The sequence below is a fragment of the Equus caballus genome, chromosome 1 (genome assembly GCF_041296265.1).
Source record: "Equus caballus isolate H_3958 breed thoroughbred chromosome 1, TB-T2T, whole genome shotgun sequence".
NCBI classification, from domain to species: Eukaryota; Metazoa; Chordata; class Mammalia; order Perissodactyla; family Equidae; genus Equus; species Equus caballus.
In genome coordinates this window covers 185,374,306-185,391,195 of record NC_091684.1, presented here as the reverse complement: position 1 = coordinate 185,391,195, position 16,890 = coordinate 185,374,306, and the positions used below count along the sequence as shown (strand labels likewise).

The 16,890-nt window shown below is 41.2% G+C and overlaps 1 protein-coding gene and 1 pseudogene across 4 annotated transcripts in view; both read left to right on the top strand.

The window, feature by feature from the left end:
- The first annotated feature begins 580 nt into the window (after positions 1–580).
- LOC138918802 (small ubiquitin-related modifier 1-like) lies at positions 581–1,256 on the top strand (annotated as a pseudogene).
- A 6,817-nt stretch (positions 1,257–8,073) lies between these two features.
- BAZ1A (bromodomain adjacent to zinc finger domain 1A) overlaps positions 8,074–16,890 on the top strand; it is an 83,630-nt gene continuing 74,813 nt past the window's right edge. For 3 of the 4 annotated variants that reach the window (XM_070242040.1, XM_070242039.1, XM_023623916.2), the window contains exons 1-2: positions 8,074–8,208; positions 8,695–8,868. In XM_070242040.1, coding sequence (XP_070098141.1) covers positions 8,756–8,868 — 113 coding nt within the window. In that variant the 5' untranslated portion in view covers positions 8,074–8,208; positions 8,695–8,755. Of the gene's footprint in view, positions 8,209–8,421; positions 8,869–16,890 lie in introns of those variants that run through there. The other variant, XM_070242042.1, reaches the window with a different exon arrangement.

The window sequence follows — 16,890 nt, the reverse complement described above, 5'->3', positions numbered from 1 at the left end:
TAAACACTAAATATTATAAGAAAAATGACAGAATATATACTTTCTAATAATAGGTTTTGAGTGCCTACTGTGTTTCAGGCATCGTAGTAAATCTTTTTAAAAAGATTTTTTAGGGGCCAGTCCAGCGATGGGGAAGGGGGGGAGGGGCGGAGTGGTTAAGTTTGCACGCTCCGCTTCGGCAACCCAGGGATTCACTGGTTCAGATCCTGGCACAGACATGGCGCAGCTGATCAGGCCATGCTGAGGCTGCGTCCCCTGTAGCACAACCAGAAGGACCCACAACTACCATATACAGCTATGTACTGGGGGGCTTTGGGGAAGGGGGGGGAAGGAAGAGGAGAAGAAGAAAAGATTGGCAACAGATGTTAGCTCAGGCCAATCTTTAAAAAATACATATTTTTAAAAATGTACAGTAATATTTAAAATGATATCTGACAGTAGGTTATAGCCTGAATTCTAAAGGGAAAGTAAAGGAGGAACAAAATAGATTCTAGTATTTTATACTCTAGTATTAACAGAAATTAGTAAATGAGATGGCAAATATTAGTGCAACTTTAATAGCTATTTTACTACAGATAAACTACAACTTAAAAATTAGTTTTGCAGTTGATAAAAATAAGAAAAAGAACCCTGTAATTCACATTTTAAAACTTTCTACTTGTTCCTTATATGTTTTATTTTTAAAAACAATAGTGAATCTATTAGGCTGAATGCAGTATGAGTTGTTCTGTAAATTGGTATATAACTATTTTTTAAAATTATTCTATTGGTCCTGCCTGCCCCGGGCTGTTGCTGTGCGGAGACGCCCGGAGGAAGCTGCCATCACCATGTCTGCCCAGGAGGCAGAACCTTCAACTGAGGATTTGGGGTATCAGAAGGAAGGGGAAGACATAAAACTGAAAGTCATTGGACAGGATAGCAGTGAGATTCACTTCCAAGTGACAATGACGACACATCTCAAGGAACTCAAAGAGTCACACTGTCAAAGACAGGGAGTTCCAATGAATTCCCCTCAGGTTTCTCTTTGAAGGTCAGAGAATTGCTGATAATCACACTCCAAAAGAACTGGGGATGGAGGAAGAAGATGTGATCGAAGTTAATCAGAACAAACGGGGTCACTCGACAGTTTAGATATTCTTTTTATTTTTTTTATTTTCTCTCAATCCTTTTTTATTTTTAAAAATAGTTCTTTTGTAATGTGGTGTTGAAAACGGAATTGAAAACTGGCACCCCACCTCTTTAAAACATCTGGTAGTTTGAGTGCTAGTGCCCATTATTCCTTATCGTTTGTTTTCATTGTGGTGATATTTGGTGATCAAACCTCAGCCCCCTTCATATTGCCCTCTCCTTTTTAAAAATTACGTGTGTGCACAGAGATGCCACCTTTTCCAGGACTGTGCATTTTCAGGCTTGTGATAAATAAGACCGATCAATGTGAGTGTTCATGATGACTTTCCACTTGGCCCTGAAGTTCTAGCATGTAATTGCTTCACTCCCGAACTATGACTTTCGGTGGGAGATGGAAGTTTTTCAGAGAATCAAACTATGGAAAAATGACCTTTCCTTAACTTGAAGCTACATTTAAAATCTGAGGGTTTCTACTGGAAGAAAAACATCAGATTGCCTTGGAGGTGACAGAGATGGTGAGAGTAATGACTGACTCCTCAAACGGCTTCACTGAAGAGAAGGCATTTTAAGATTAAAGAAAAATCTTGTCGGAAGATCCCAGAAAAGTTCTAATTTTCATTAGCAGTTAATAAAGTTACTCATGCAGACGTGAATACAATAGAACACTGCTCTTATTTATCTTATGTGTACTTTTTGGCCTGGGAGATGGGTTTTAAATGGACATTGTACAGGCTTCATTAAAATAAAATATTTGTAAAAACTGTACTAGTGTTCGTTTTATTTTTAATTGAACGGAAAGAAAAAAGAAAATGCTTAAAACAAAGTTTTCTTGCATAATACTGGAAATTATTGTTCATACATGGTACAAATAAATTTTTTCTTCAGTTCTGTGCAGTGATGCTGATCATGACTTTGAAGCACTGAAAGTTACTGAAGTGCCTTCTGAATGAGGGATTTAATTAAGGCCACAATACCTTCTTAAATACTCAGTGTTCTGTTTTTTAAAAAACTTGACATTTCTGTATGGTGCATATATATGATACAGTTACCCAATCACGTTGAATAAATGGGCACACGAAAAAACCAATTATTTTATTGCGGTTATATTGGCTTATAACATTGTGCAAATTTCAGGTGTACATTATTATGTTATATATCAGTTTGTGTATAGACTGCATCATGCTCACCCCAATAGTCTAGTTTTTATCCATCACCATACGAAGGTGCCCCTTTACCCCTTTCGCCCTCCCCTGACGCTCTTCCACTCTGGTAACCACCAATCTGTTCTCCTTTTCTATGTGTTTGTTTGTGTAACTAATTTTTCATCTCTCCCCAAAGCCCCAGTACATAGTTATATACTCCTTCTAGTTCTTATATGTGAGCCACTGCCACAGCATGGCAACTGACAAATGAGTGGTGGGGTTCCGTGACTGGGAAGCAAACCTGGGCCCCTGCAGTGGTGAGCGCTGAACTTTTAACCAGTAGGCCATCGGGGCTGGTTCTGTGTAACTAATTATTAACATAAGCAATCTAGAGAGAGTTTTTCGGAAATATGTAATCTAAATTCTATTTCCAGGTTAAGATGAAAGCAGCCATCCATCTGACTCTATCTATTTCACAGTAATCAAATTAAATTTGTATTTTATATATCCATCTAACCATTCCTCCATCCAACAAATATGTCATGGGAAAGGCACCATGTGAGGTCCTGTAAAATATTTAACACAGTCATTTTTCCTTTTTATTTGCAGTTCTAAACTTATTTCCAATTGTGAAGTGAAGGACTTTATTACATTAGTTATCTGTCCTGACTTGCCTCTTTATCCACTAATCTCTGTATCTTAAACATTTTTATTCATCTTTCTACAGTGAAAAGTCTCTCTTTCATCCATGTCCCCAGCAATTCTTTTCCCAGAGGCAACCAGTGTGTTATTTTCCTATATATCCAGGTGCATTTTCTGTATCAAACAAATATGTGCGTGTGTATATATTAACCCCCCATACATATTTTTCTGCACCTTGCTTTTTTTCACTTCCTCGTTGTTTCTTATGTCTGCACACTACTCCACTGCATGGACATATCACAATTTATTTAATTATGGACATTTCCTTTAATTTTAGTATTATGCTATTCATAAGAAAGCCAAAATATAGTCTTCTATTCAATATATTGGTGGGATATCTTCCTAGAGATGAAACTTCCATGTGCATTTGTAATTTTGCGTAAATATTGCCAATTTGCCCTTCATAGAGGTTGTGCCTGTTTCCCCACAGATTTGCCAACATGTGATGGTGATCTTTGCAAATCTGAAGGATGAAAAATGTCATCTCACTTTAGTTTTCATTTTCTTTTCTCTTATTATGAGTGAGGTTGAGAATCTTTTTCTATGTTTTAAAAGCCGTTTGTATTTCCTTTTCTGTTTCTCTGGGCTACTGTGATTTATTACTTAAATAATAGGGAAATAGGACATTATATATTAGGGAAACTGGCCCTTTGTCAGTGAGTTGCAAATAATTTTTTCCCAGTTTGATATTTGTCTTCCCATTTTGTTTGTAGTAGCTTTTGTCAGGGAGAAACTTTTATTTTATAGAATTATCTCTATGGGTTCTGGGCTTTGTGCTATGCTTAGGCTTTCCCCACTTCTGAGATCATTTAAAATTTTTTCACGGTTTCCTCTAGTACTTTTATGATTAACAAACATTCTTAATCATTACAAGTTCTAAATGGTGTAGTGCATAGGATCAAGTTCCCTGTTTCAATTTTTATCAGAGCTAGACTAGAAATCAGTCTTATGGAAATATAGAAGAGTAGTAAGGAACTTGGACTCCGGAGTCAATAATTTGGGCTTTTCTGCTTCTGGGCTGTATGACCTTGGGCTTGCTACTTACTCTCTGAGCCTCAAAGGCTTCATCTGTAAAATGGAAATAATAAACAGTACTTTGTTGTGAGAATTGCATGAGATGATTCATTTAAAGCCCTTAGCACAATGCTTGACCAGCTGGAAGCATTCATTAAATGTAAATGATTACTGTGATAATAATGATGGCCATAGACTATTCTTTCAACCCCTACTACCATCCCATAATTCATGACTTTATTCACAAGAGGTTGAATAAAAAAATGCATTCCAAATTTGCCAACATTACCACTTCAGCACTAAGAAGCTAGTCTCCTCTAGGCATAGTAGTTCTCAACCTTCACAGTACATTAGAACCACCTGGGTTCATTTCAAAACTCCGAATGCCTGGGTCCCTACTCTAGCGATTGCTTTAATTGGTCTGGGGCATGGCCCAGGCACCAGTGTTTCTCAAAAACCCCTCTGGTGCTTTCAATGGGCAGCTAAGGTCTAGAACCACTATCCCGACACTAGGGCAGTGGTTTCAGATACGAAGGGAAACATATTCATTGCTTCTAAAGAAAAGAATCTTTTCTTTAGAATATCTTTTATGGGTAAAACGTCATGAATTCTTCAGGAAGACTTTAAGAAGAGAACGTAGAAGAGTTGAAACAGGTGTTAGAGATACTGAGGAAAGGAGTTACGAAGTTGAAGATGTTCCTTGTATATATTTAAAGGACATCTTTCTCAGAAGGGTTCAGGGAAGCTATACTCTAAATACTTTTTTACAACTGCTACTTAGAGGTAAGGGACATGAAGTGTTTCTGTGTGTGAGATGTATTAACTGAAGCATGGCGATAGGACTCGTCAGCTGTTGAATTAGACAAAGTTAAGATTCTTATTACCCCCATCGCTTTCCTGGATGATTCTCGAAAATAAATGTTTGTGATCATGAGCAATATATCTTATCCCCTTACACATTTTAACACTTTAGGGAGGATTTGGAATGGTATTTTAGCTTATTTATGGATACAGTGTAAGTAGGGTACACAAGAAAATTAGATATTATCAGATCCAAGGAAAGAGCCGTGTAGTCTAAAGAGACTGGACAAGCAATCAGGAGGCCTAGATTCTAGGCCCTGAGCTTCAGCTTCTTTAGCTGCAAAAAAGAGAATTAAGAGTTCCCAAAGGTTTCCTTCAGCTCTAAGTAATTACTGTCGCACCAAACCACCTAAGTAAAGCCTTTCTTAATCAGTCAATAAAAGACAGGAAAAGTATTCTAGCTCAAGCTTTTAAAATACATCTTCATAGTCTTGTTTTGTCTTTACCTATCTAAGGCAGTATACCTTCTCAAATATTAAACTATGTCTTGTCAATATTAGATTAATATATGTCTTGCCTAACTAGTTTATTTACATTTTGCATTTAAGTGGGGGCCATTGGTGTCTTCACCCAGAGGGGTGACTGATGTGGGGGAGGGGAGTGCATCTTCAAAGAGGCAAGGATATGTGGGAACATATCTGTTGCTCTTCAAATCATGCCCGTGGATACCTTAATTTAGGTCTGATCCTGGGTCCCTCTTCTACGTTTTCTTCTAATCTTTTCTTTTTCTCTTTTGCATTTTGTTGCTCATGATCGACTCACACAATTCTTGTATTGGATGATCTGTCTCAATGTCATCTCTTCTCTACAAGACTGTACATGTTTTGAGGCCAGGATACATTTATATTGTACCCCTTACATGAGCTACTACAGCGTGTTGGCACAAAAAAGGAGCCTAAGTGTTTAATTGAATTAAATTGTTAAAAAATTAAATGATTTCAATTTCATTGTCTTCTCTATTTTTTTCCATGATACTTTTTCATAGTTTCCTTTACAATATATCCAATTTCTTTTACACAAAGTCCTATTTCATGACAGTATCCTTTAAATACTTTCTGAATACAGCAATGAACTTTTCACCCTCAAATGCCTAGAAGTGGTGGTTAATAAAGCAAGAAAGTAATCATCATACCAAAATATGAAATAATACATTAGGTAAGGTTTTAGTAGTAAATGTGTAGGAAAACTTTAAGAGGAGTGTTATTTTGAAGTAGCTTAGGTATGCTATCAATTTGATCAAGTATTATAAACACATCAAACTAAACTTTTAAATATGACAATTATAATTTACTAAAGCTATTCTGAATTCACAATGAACAACTAAGTATAACGTTTATTAAGTATCACAAACCGTTAAAAGAAATCCTATGTATGTAACTCAGAGAATTGAGTTATGATAGTATTGAAATTTGAATATGGTAGAAGGAAAATTGAGTATGATAGTATTTTGATGAAGTAGGATAAAATTTCAAGTTAGTATAAAAAAGAATCCAATTGTTTAAAATTTTGTATTGAATAAAAATAAAATCAATGTAACTATTTTTGATCGTGATTTTAACAAAATTATTTTAACAGCTTATCAAATAGTGAGAGCTAAGAAATATAAATACTGTATATTCAGAGAAAATTTCACCTGTTTTTCACTTAACAGTTAGGTTGGGATTTTGAATTGTGAGACAGATGCTTCAATGTCGGTTGAAAATTGTCCATCCTCCTTGTCCCCCTTTTTGAGTTTACCTTTGTGGGCTCTAAATTTTTCACCTGGAAAATTAGATACTATCTAGGTAGGGAATTCTAAATGGTCATTCAGTGTACTAGTTGGAGGTCAGTTTAAAACACCAGATTTTTTAATGCATAATTTTTGAAGAGTTTACACAGCTTAAAGAATATACTTGCTACTGAGGGCACTTCTAAGCCTCTGTGACTTCTATATTCATACAGTAAGGTACATTAATTTTATTAATGATCTTTAAAACACTCAAAGCATATAGTGCCTTTCACAAAATTTTATTTTGCGAGCATTAATGATTTTTAAAACACTCAAAGCATATAGTGCCTTTCACAAAATTTTATTTTGTAAGCCACCATAAAAGTATCTTGAAAGCTAAAAAATGGTAACTCTTGAGATTTGGATTCCTTACATTTTCTGCTCCAATGTACACAAGTACTTAATTTGAAGATGTAAAGATGATCCCACATTGTTTCTATCACAGTATTGGGAATTAATTTTTTGTTGAATGACTGTTCCTCAACCTTACTGTCTTTTAGACATTCTCACACGATAATCTGCAAATAAGCAAATGTCAAGGGCAGTAGTGAAAAAGACCACTTTTAAAAAGCTGGCAAACATTCGGAGTTATTTGTAGTTTCGAAACTTCTTTTTAATTCAAAAGTCACGTGTTATGTGCATTAAAATTAGTTTCACAAATGACAATTATAGATAAAGAAAAGTTGCTTTAGGGGAAATTCACTAGCAAATCTATAATCTTTAAAATTCTGAGTGATTTAAATATTGATCCTTTGCAAAATATTTTCAGTCGTATCCTAAATACTGCTTTTTAAAGGCGTTTTTTAGTTTTAAATATGTGGGGGTCCCACAGGCAGGATGACATTTTCTAGTATACACTTTTTTGGTCTTTCCTCTGCTAAGTCTGACTGAATTGTCCTAAGTATTAAAGAGAAATGCTGTCAAGAAAGGTGTTTTCTTTTCAAGATGGATGTTTACACAAGCGAAATAATGTTTTAGACACGAGAATTCCAATTTTGAAGAAGAAAATATCAAAATACTTTTTATTTCTTATTCCTCATTTCCCTTCCCATCTTTAAAGTACAAGTTAAATCTTAACTGGAATCCTTTCCCCATCGTGTAACCGAGCGACGGTGCCAGACTTGAAGAGGAAAGCTTTACTTTGTTCGACATGTGTTTACCAACCCCAGCGCTTTCCCCAGATCTTTTGGCCGATAATCTCAAACATGGAGGATGCTTCTGATTCTTCACGAGGGGTTGCTCCATTAATTAATAATGTAGCTCTCCCAGGCTCTCCGCCGTCTCTTCCTGTATCAGTGACAGGCTGTAAAAGTCATCGAGTAGCCAATAAAAAGGTAGAAGCGAGAAGTGAAAAGCTCCTCCCAACAGCTCTTCCTCCTTCTGAGCCGAAAGTCGATCAGAAACTTCCCAGGAGCTCCGAGAGGCGGGGAGGCGGCGGTGGGACGCGATCCCCCGCGCGGAGCCAGGCCGTGGCAGCGGGAGCAGCGGCGGGCGGCGCGGCGGGGCCGGCGCGCGGCGACCCCCGGAGGACGGAGCCTCCCCTCCTGCCTCTGTGGCGGAGCGGCGGAGGGGCGGCCGTCGGCGTGCTCGCAGGTGAAGGGCTCCGTGGGGTCGCTGGGCGCCGGCCGGCGCCGGCGGGGAAGTGGAGGCGAGCGGGGGAACAAAGCGGAGCGGCGCCGGGGGCCGCCCGCGGCCGGCTCCCTCGCGGTGTCGGGCGGGCCGGCGGCGCGCCGAGCACGTTGTGAGCCCCGCGGCAGCGGCGGCGGCGGTGGGCAGGGAGCCGGCGCGGGGGGAGGGGGCCGCCGCGCTCCCGCACCGCCCGCTCGCGGCGGGGCGTTCGGCCCCATTGTGAGCCGGCGGCCGGGCGTGCGGAGGTGGGGCGCGCCGGGAGGGCAGAGGCGGCGGCTGGGGCTCCGCTCGCTCCATACGCCGGCGGCGACAGGGGCCACCTCGGGCCCGGTGGCGGCCGCGGCGCGTCGGTCACACAAAAGGCAGCGGAGCCTGCCCGGCGCGCGGACCGGCCCCCGCCGCCGAGCGCTCCCCACCTTACCGGCTGTCGTTTCCCTCCACTTCTGATAGGGGAGCGGCGCCGACGCGGGCGGGCGGCCGGGGTCTGGGAGAGCCTGCGGGCGGCCGGGAGATGCCGCTGCTCCACCGAAAGCCGTTTGTGAGACAGCCGCCGCCCGCGGACCTGCGGCCCGACGAGGAAGTTTTCTACTGTAGAGTCACCAACGAGATCTTCCGCCACTACGAGTAAGGGCCGCGCGGCGCGGGGGTGCGAGGGCGTGGGGGAGCCCTCCCGGCCGCCTTTTGTTTCTCTCCCGTCCTCGCCCCGGGCTCCTGACGGGGCGACTTGAAAGTGACGGGTGGCCGCGGGCCTGAGCTTCTCCGGCCCCCGAGCCCGAAGCGGTGACTGCGCGGGGCCCCGGGGCGGCCCAAGCGGCCGCGGGGTGCGCGGGGAGAGCGGCCGCGGGAGGCAAGGCTGGGGGTCCCCGCCGGCCGTGGGGACCGCCTCTCGCCGCGGCGGCCGCCCGGGCGGCGGAAACTCCCCGCCTCGCCCCTCCCCGCCGCGGCCACACGCGCGCTCCGCGGCCAGTTCCGGGATCCCCGCCCGGCGGCCGAGGGGATCCCCGCCCGGGTCAGCGGCTCGGGGCCGCCGGCCCCCGGCCCCGGGAGGGAATCCCCGCCCCCGGGGGGCAGGAAACGGCCAGGCTGGGCGCCGCTTCCCCGGTGGAGTGGAGCCTGACGAGGGAGCTGCCCAGGGTAGGGTCGGGGCGGGCGGGAGCGGAGGTGAGACTCGGGGCGGGGGGCGCTCCCGGGGGCGGGGGCCGGGGCCGGCGGCCTCCCGTCCGGTGCGGCTAGGCCTCGGAGTGCGCGACGCCAGCCGTGCGCTCTGTCACCGCCTCTTCTGGGTGACTAACTCCGGGCTGCGGAGAACTCGGCGTCTCCGCCCCCGGGAGACCGGGTGAGGAAGAAGTCGGGGCTAGGCGGGGGAGGAGGAGGGGAGGGAGCAGGGCCCCGGGCGCCCCTGGTCTGCGCTCCGGCGAGCCTGGAGGCCGGCGGGGGGAGTTGGGGGAGGGGGTTAAGACAAGTTCAACTGCAGCCTCAGCCAGCCTCCTCTTTATCCCCCCGCGCATGTGGGCCGCCTGACATGTGCCACTCGCTATTGTTTTGATAAGAATCCGGAGCCGCTGCGAGTGTAGTTTCAGCCCCTAAATTTTCAGTCCCTCGCCTGGTTTATCCCGAGAGATCCCCTTGTCCTGTGACACCAAGCAACGGGGTGTTTCAGATATCTGTGTTTAAACAGGATCTCCAAGTGAGAACCTGAATTGATCAATCACTGAAACAGCCTGATCCTCCCTTTTTCTTAGGCTTTATCCTCTCCACTTGTGGCTTAGGAACCAAGTGTTATAGCAACCAAATAAATTGCGTGTAGGAGGCACCTTTTCTGAGTCGGGGCCTGATGGAGGGAGGGCTTTAGCCGAACTCTGCACCTGTCTGAGAAATGAGTAGTGAAGTTAGAAAAGTCAGTTCCTTTGAGGTTTTATTTTAAGGAGGCCTTCTTTTTCTTCAGGTCCACGGAAGGAGGTACACATAAACGTGTTCTATCTAGAGAAGTTTTTCAACACAGAGTACTTTTATATAGAAGTGCACATCTTAACTCTGCTCCTGTACAGACTTGTTTTGTTACTCAAATAGAGTTCAGTTTTGTAACTACCTACGTGAATTTGGATTAGGTAATTTGACGAGGATGATGTCTTATTTTTTTTAAAGTTTAAAATCCTTGGTAATAACTCTGAATATTTAAGAAATGGTATTTGATTGCCAACGAAATAGGAAACGGGCTTAAATTTCAAAGTCTTCTTCTTTGATGTAAGCAACCTTATCTTAAGAGGCTCTTCTCACTTTAGAAGGGAGAGTGAATATGACTGTTATCCTTTTTGAGTTAAACACTTTTCATATACTTGGTTCTTGATGATTTGCTATAATCTTGGAGAAATCTGAAATGCCAAAATAAAGGAGGAAATTTTTGGTATTCCAAACCTACTACCTTTTATTGATATTAAGGAACTGTGTTCTTTGTAGTCTTATGATATTAAAAATTCATTAAAAATAGCTAGTTTTTTGGGTTTTTTTCTCTGTACTGAAGTGTTTGGGTTTTCGGAAATTACAAACAGTTCAGGAGAGGCGATTGGTTTGGGAGCAAAGATATTTAATCATTTACCCTGAACAAGGCAGGGCTCCTAGTGTTCTTAGGTCTTAATCTCTATGACTTTGAATTGGCAAAATTGGAAGAAAACTGTCATTTAATTGTATTAAATTTGGCATTACTTATTCTTTCTCCTAGATGATTACAAAGAGATCTTTCCAAAAATGCATTCGTGGTGGATCATATATAGTGGTCTGCAGTATTATGGTAATCTGAGCCTCAGCACAAGTCTTGGGAAACTATGAAGGAAACTTCTGTTTTCATTCATTCATTAAATTACCAATTGGTTTATATGAATCGGAAGATTATCCTTTAAGTGCATTCTTCTTTTGTATTTGTCTGAAGACTGCTATGCTCACCTTTTTGCTCAGGTTTTTGATTTCGTGAATAGAACTTTCTCTAATCAGTCTGAAAAATATTTTCTACAGTTCCTGGCCTTGTTCACTTCCCAGCACAATGCAAAGTAACTTTTGCCTCTAACTCTGGTTGGTAGAGGTTGCCAGTGACCTTTTAGTTGCTAAATAGTTTTCTGTCTTTATTTACTTGATATTATAGCCTAACACTTCCTCCTTTGTCCTACTAGGCAGCAATGATCACCTCCTCCATTTTATCTAGTGTAACATCTGCTGTTATTGCACTGTAACGCAATGTATTTATTGCCTCACATTTTCTCTTTTCCTAGACGCTGAATTCTTTGAGACAGAGACTGTGACCAGGATGGATCCTTAGTGATTATATAGTGCAGACTCCTTTATTTTGTTTGTTTGAACTACATGCTCTTTAATTGCTAACTCTTCTTTGACCTGCTTTCCATAAGTAAAGAAGACTCCTTAAAAATTGCATATTAACTGTAGGCAAATGCATAAACTAAAGTGCATAATTTAATCTCTAAATAAGATAAAACTTTATTCTGTAATTTGGATAGCTGAGAACAATTTTGTTTTTACTTTTTTTTTTTTGCCTGTGGATTGTTAAAAAATGGGAGGAGTCTGAATACCAGAAATTCTAGATTTATGGGATAGGAAAATGATTTGTTATATTACCCAGTGACTTAATCTAAATAAAATAACTCCTTTTTTTAGCCATTTAGACCCTTGGAATTAGAAATAGAATGTATTTCCCATCTTTGAGTGAGTCACACTTTTCATAAAAAATGTAGTAATCTCTTCTACAACATCACTGACAGACCACCGTTTGATTCAACCTGGCTTTCCAGTGAAAAGTGTTTGATTAGTTTCTAAGGCATCCCATTTTCATTGTTCATCAGCTCCTCACTTGTTAATTCAGTCTTTTCAACAGCCCCCTCTCTGCAGATGAGGAGATTGGGGTTGGGGTAGGGAGAGTAGATCCAAGATCAGTGTCGAAAACCAGCTTATCTAGCGCTTGGTGACACTGAAATTCTGACACGTATCTAAGACTCCAGAGTTTATGTTCTTCTTTACTAATGTACGGTGCTTATTATGGAGAATTCTTCCTAATGTTTGTTGAAGTTTGCAGAAGTATGCACCAAGAACTTGGGAGCATTGCTTGGAATTCAAGCTGGCTGCCTAGATCTTGGTGTAGGTACCCCTCTCTACCGTCTGCTCAGACATTTGACTTCTTTACTACACCCCCAAATGATGAAGCTCTAGATATTAAGTGTACAAACCAGAATGCCATCAGTTTACAATGGGGAAAAATGCCTTTCACACAGACTAGTTCCCGTACTGATAATCAGCTATGTATGAAATCTTACTTTCAGAAGGCCATTTGGTGAGCATGGAATTTTCAAGGAAAGTTGGATAACCTTCATAGCTTCAAATTAGGTGTTCAGCTCCTCTTTAGGAGTAAATCTGTCACATGGCCCAGATGTTTGGATCCATGAGTCCTTTTTCCTTGGACAGTATAGCAGAAGTTCTTAAATTCTTTTCTTTCAGAGTTTTTCCTTTTATCTGCTTAGCAGCCTACCGTGTTTTGTGTTAATACTTTCTTTTTTCAGACAGAAAATATATATGTCAGTTATTGTAGTGTAACAAGTTACCCTAAAACTTAGTGGCTCGGCATAACCCATTTTATTTGCTCACTGTTGTGTGGATGCCACTGTGGTTTCTGCTGGATGGAGTAACAGGTGGCCTCAGTCATATATCAGGGACCTCACGTGAGATGGCTTTTCTTTCTTTGTGTATTTTTTTCCAGCTTTAGTGGGGTATAATTGACACATAGAATTGTAAGATATTTAAAGTATGTAAGGTGATGAGTTAGTTTGCTGGGATGGCTTTTCTTGCGATGTGGCCTTTCATCCTCAGAAGGCTCATCTGGGCTTGGTGCTGGTCTCAGGGTTCCAAGAAGGTGAGAGCTGAAGTCTCTCAATGCCATTTCTGTATTTTGTTGGTCAGAGCCAGTCTCACAGCCACCCTAGATTCAAGCGGTGGTGGAGTAGACTCCACCTCTTGTGAGAAGAGTGTCGAAGTCATATTTCTAAGGAGTCTGCACACCTTCAACCCTCTGCAAACAGTCTACCACTAAGCAGTTGATGAGATTTTATGCTTGGGTCATCCTGATTGGATTTTGGGTGTTCGCTGATAAGCCCTCTGAAGTTAATCCCTCTTTCTAGCCTCCTTCTCAATGACAGACTTTTTCTTCCAAGATTATCAAGTCTTGTATGTGTTCCTCTGACATTGTTCCTCTACCTTACTGCTTATTCTCCTGTGTATGCTTCTAGGATCTCTCTGCAAATATGGTACCTGAACAGTAAGAAGTGGTACTATTTATTGAGTGCACATATACTATACCAGGCATATTATATTATTTAATTTTCATATTACCTATTTATGGAAGATATTAGCCCCCTTTTGCAGAAGGGGAACTGGGTTCGTTGAGGTTGTGTAACTTAGCCAGAGTCACCTTCTCCAAGTAGTAAAGCATAGATTTAGACTTTCCTCCCTCCTTCCCATTCATATGTACACTTTCTCTGTCTAGATACACACAAAAATAAATGTGGGCTGCCAGTGAGAGTGCCTTTGTTTATTGACGCTATACTTTGGAGAGTCTTTGGAGATGCTGAGATAATTTGTCCCTCTAGTGGGAAATGAATGTATGCCTGCAATACAGTGGCATAAATCACATGTGTGCTATGGAGCCAGTGTAATGGGAGCATAGAAAATGGAGCTTGAACTGCTGGGGAGTTGGGCAAGTCCTCAGATAGGAGACAGCCTCTGAGTTGAGTCCTGAAAGATGGAGCTGTCAAGACACAGAATGGGAAAAAAGGGCATTCCAGGCAGAGAGTGCTCTAAAGAATACTTTTTAAGTGAAAGAAACTGTACAAAAAGGCACAGAAGTGTGAATTTGCTGCTCACTTAAAGTTTGCCTTTTCCACATTCATTAAGCTAGTAATTTTGTTGAGCTAGTATAATGTTTCACCTTTGTTGATTTGCACTTAAGGTTTTAGACTCTAGATTTAAAAAATCTTTATTGCTATTCCTCACCTTAGTGTCATCTGCAGATTTTAGGAGCCTGCCTTGTCTGTCATTATGTAAGTCTGTCAGAGGAAGCACGAAGTATCAAGTAATATTTCATTAAAGTGTTTTTCTAAACACTTTGAATTTTTTTCTAAACACTGTTAATTCTTAATTTAATATCCCCCTGACCATTTAGAGATAAATGTAATTTTCATCTAGCTGATATTTCTCTCTGTAACATAAGGCATGTTAAGTTGGCAATGCCCGTGATCTCCTAATCTCCTGCTCTTGTAACTTTGTCAGTGAAGGAAATTGTTAAAACACCCCATGCTGTCTTCTAGCAGTTACTACTTTTCTTAGTTTATAAGCCATACTTTCCATCTCTTGCATGTCATATGCTATTTAAATCAAGAATTATGTTAGTTTTAACAAATGGCTGCATTTCTCAGTTATACTAATTATTTTGTGGACAGACGAGTTTGCTTATGTCCCTTAGATCTCTTCTGCAGTATTGTGCTGGATCTTTCTTGTCTTATGTCTGGTAATATAGTTTAGCTCTTTAGTAGAGGACGCTTTGCGTTTATCTTTTCTGAATTGTACTCTGTTTGGCTTCTGGTTTTTATGTCACTTCATTCTACTGGGTTTTTAGTTTTCCAGATACCCAGCAGGTTAGCTGTATGTTGCCCTTTGTTGCTCAGTTTGTTCCCCAAAGAGTTGGTTGACTTTACATTAGATGTGTGTTCTTACCAGTTCTTCACCTGGTAACTTAGAAGCAGTTTTTCATTAAGAAATAATGGTAGAGCAGAGGTCATCAAACTTTCTTAAAGGGCCACAATCAGTATTTTAGGCTTTGCAGGTCAGAGGGTGTCTGTTGCACTACTCAGCTCTGCAGATGTGGTGAGAAAACAATCAGACAGTACCTAAAGGTATGGGCGTGACTGTGTTCTAATAAAACTACAAAAACAGGTGGAAGGCTGGATTGCCTCTGGGCCTGTAGCATGTCCACCTCTGGTAAAGAGAACTGTTGAAGGAATGTAGTAATAAATCGGAGACGTGATGATCTACATTAGCCTAAACTTTTTATAAATTTTTGCTCACAATAGTAAAATGGGGTTCTTGTAAAAAGTTTCATCATTTTATATTCTTATAATATACAAATTGAAGAGGCACTGTAACCAACCCCCTAGAATTCAGTATTAACGCAGTCCTACACATTTGAATGTGTACGGTGAACGGCTGAAGAGCAGAATTGCAGTAGTGGGAGACAGTGAAGGTAGGGAATGTTAGAGATGGTGCCATGCTGGTAGGGAGTGATGAGTAGGGAGAAATAGGCTTTTTTCCCCCTTGCTTTAAAATGGCCACTGTGGTGGTGGGCCCTGCCTCCCTCCTCCTGAAGGTGGATCTTTGTGCACAGCAGGGCTATAATGTAACAACAACTTTGTAGAATAACAAAGGAAACAAACAGTGCAAATACTTTGCTGGTCGGTGTAAACCTGGGTGTAGAAGGGCAGCCGTACATCACTGGTTACTGACTAGCCTATTTTTCTGCCTGGTAGCACGTGTTCTGTGGAGGTTTGTGGCACTTGTGCCATTGCTCTTCTTGGCATTTTGAACAATGTTAAATCTAAATAGTGTTTACTGCAGCTCAGTGTGAAGTCTGCCCCCTGCCATGTCATCAGTACCCCATGACCCGCCAAATACGCCAGGCTACCAAACACTGACCTGCCATGGCTAGAGCTGTGCTGTCCGATACAGGAGCCATTACTTGGCGGGGGGGTTATTAAGAACTTGAAATGTGACTAGTCAGAATTAAGATGTGCAATAAATGTAAAATATATACTGGATTTTGAAGACTTACTGCCAACAACAAAAAAGTAAAATATTTCAATATTAATTATATACTGAAATGAAATTATGTTGGGATATATTGAGTTGAATAAATTATAAAAGTAATTTCATTGGTGTTTCTTTAAAACTTTTTGAATGTGGCCACTAGAAAATTTTAAATTATGTGTGTGGCCAGCATTCTATTTCTCTTAGCACTGGTTTAGAGACTAGTTAATGTATAAGATACCTAGACTTGAAGTATGTTTTTCTTAAATAGTACTAGATATAGTTTACATTATTTGAGGTTACGTCATGCACATTATGGCTAACTATCTGTTGGCTTGGGAAGTTAAGTCTTAACAGATATGTTTGTTTCTATGGGAAAAAGTTTAAAACTTGTACAAAGCTTTCTAAGTGAACTGCATTTTAGGGAGTAAAAATTAAATAAGACCTCTTCGAAGATCCATTTATTTATTCATTTTTTTCTGCACCACTGATAAACACGTATTGAGTATGTCTCTTGTCTCTCTCTTAGCTAACAAATTATTTATCTGACATAGGTTTTCTTTTGAATAATAAGCAGCTTATATTCATCTTTTTTCTTCCGGCATTTTTCTTCAACTCTACTTTTCCTTTCTTAACTCATAACACCGCTTCCTCCAAAAAATGTTCTAGTATTTCTTGATCTTTTTTGCCTGCGTCTCCTCTTTCCCTTCCTCTAAATTCCCAAGGGATATCTCCTCTGTCTTATAATCACTTTTTACTTTGTATGTTAATGGTATACATCCCTTATGTTCTCTA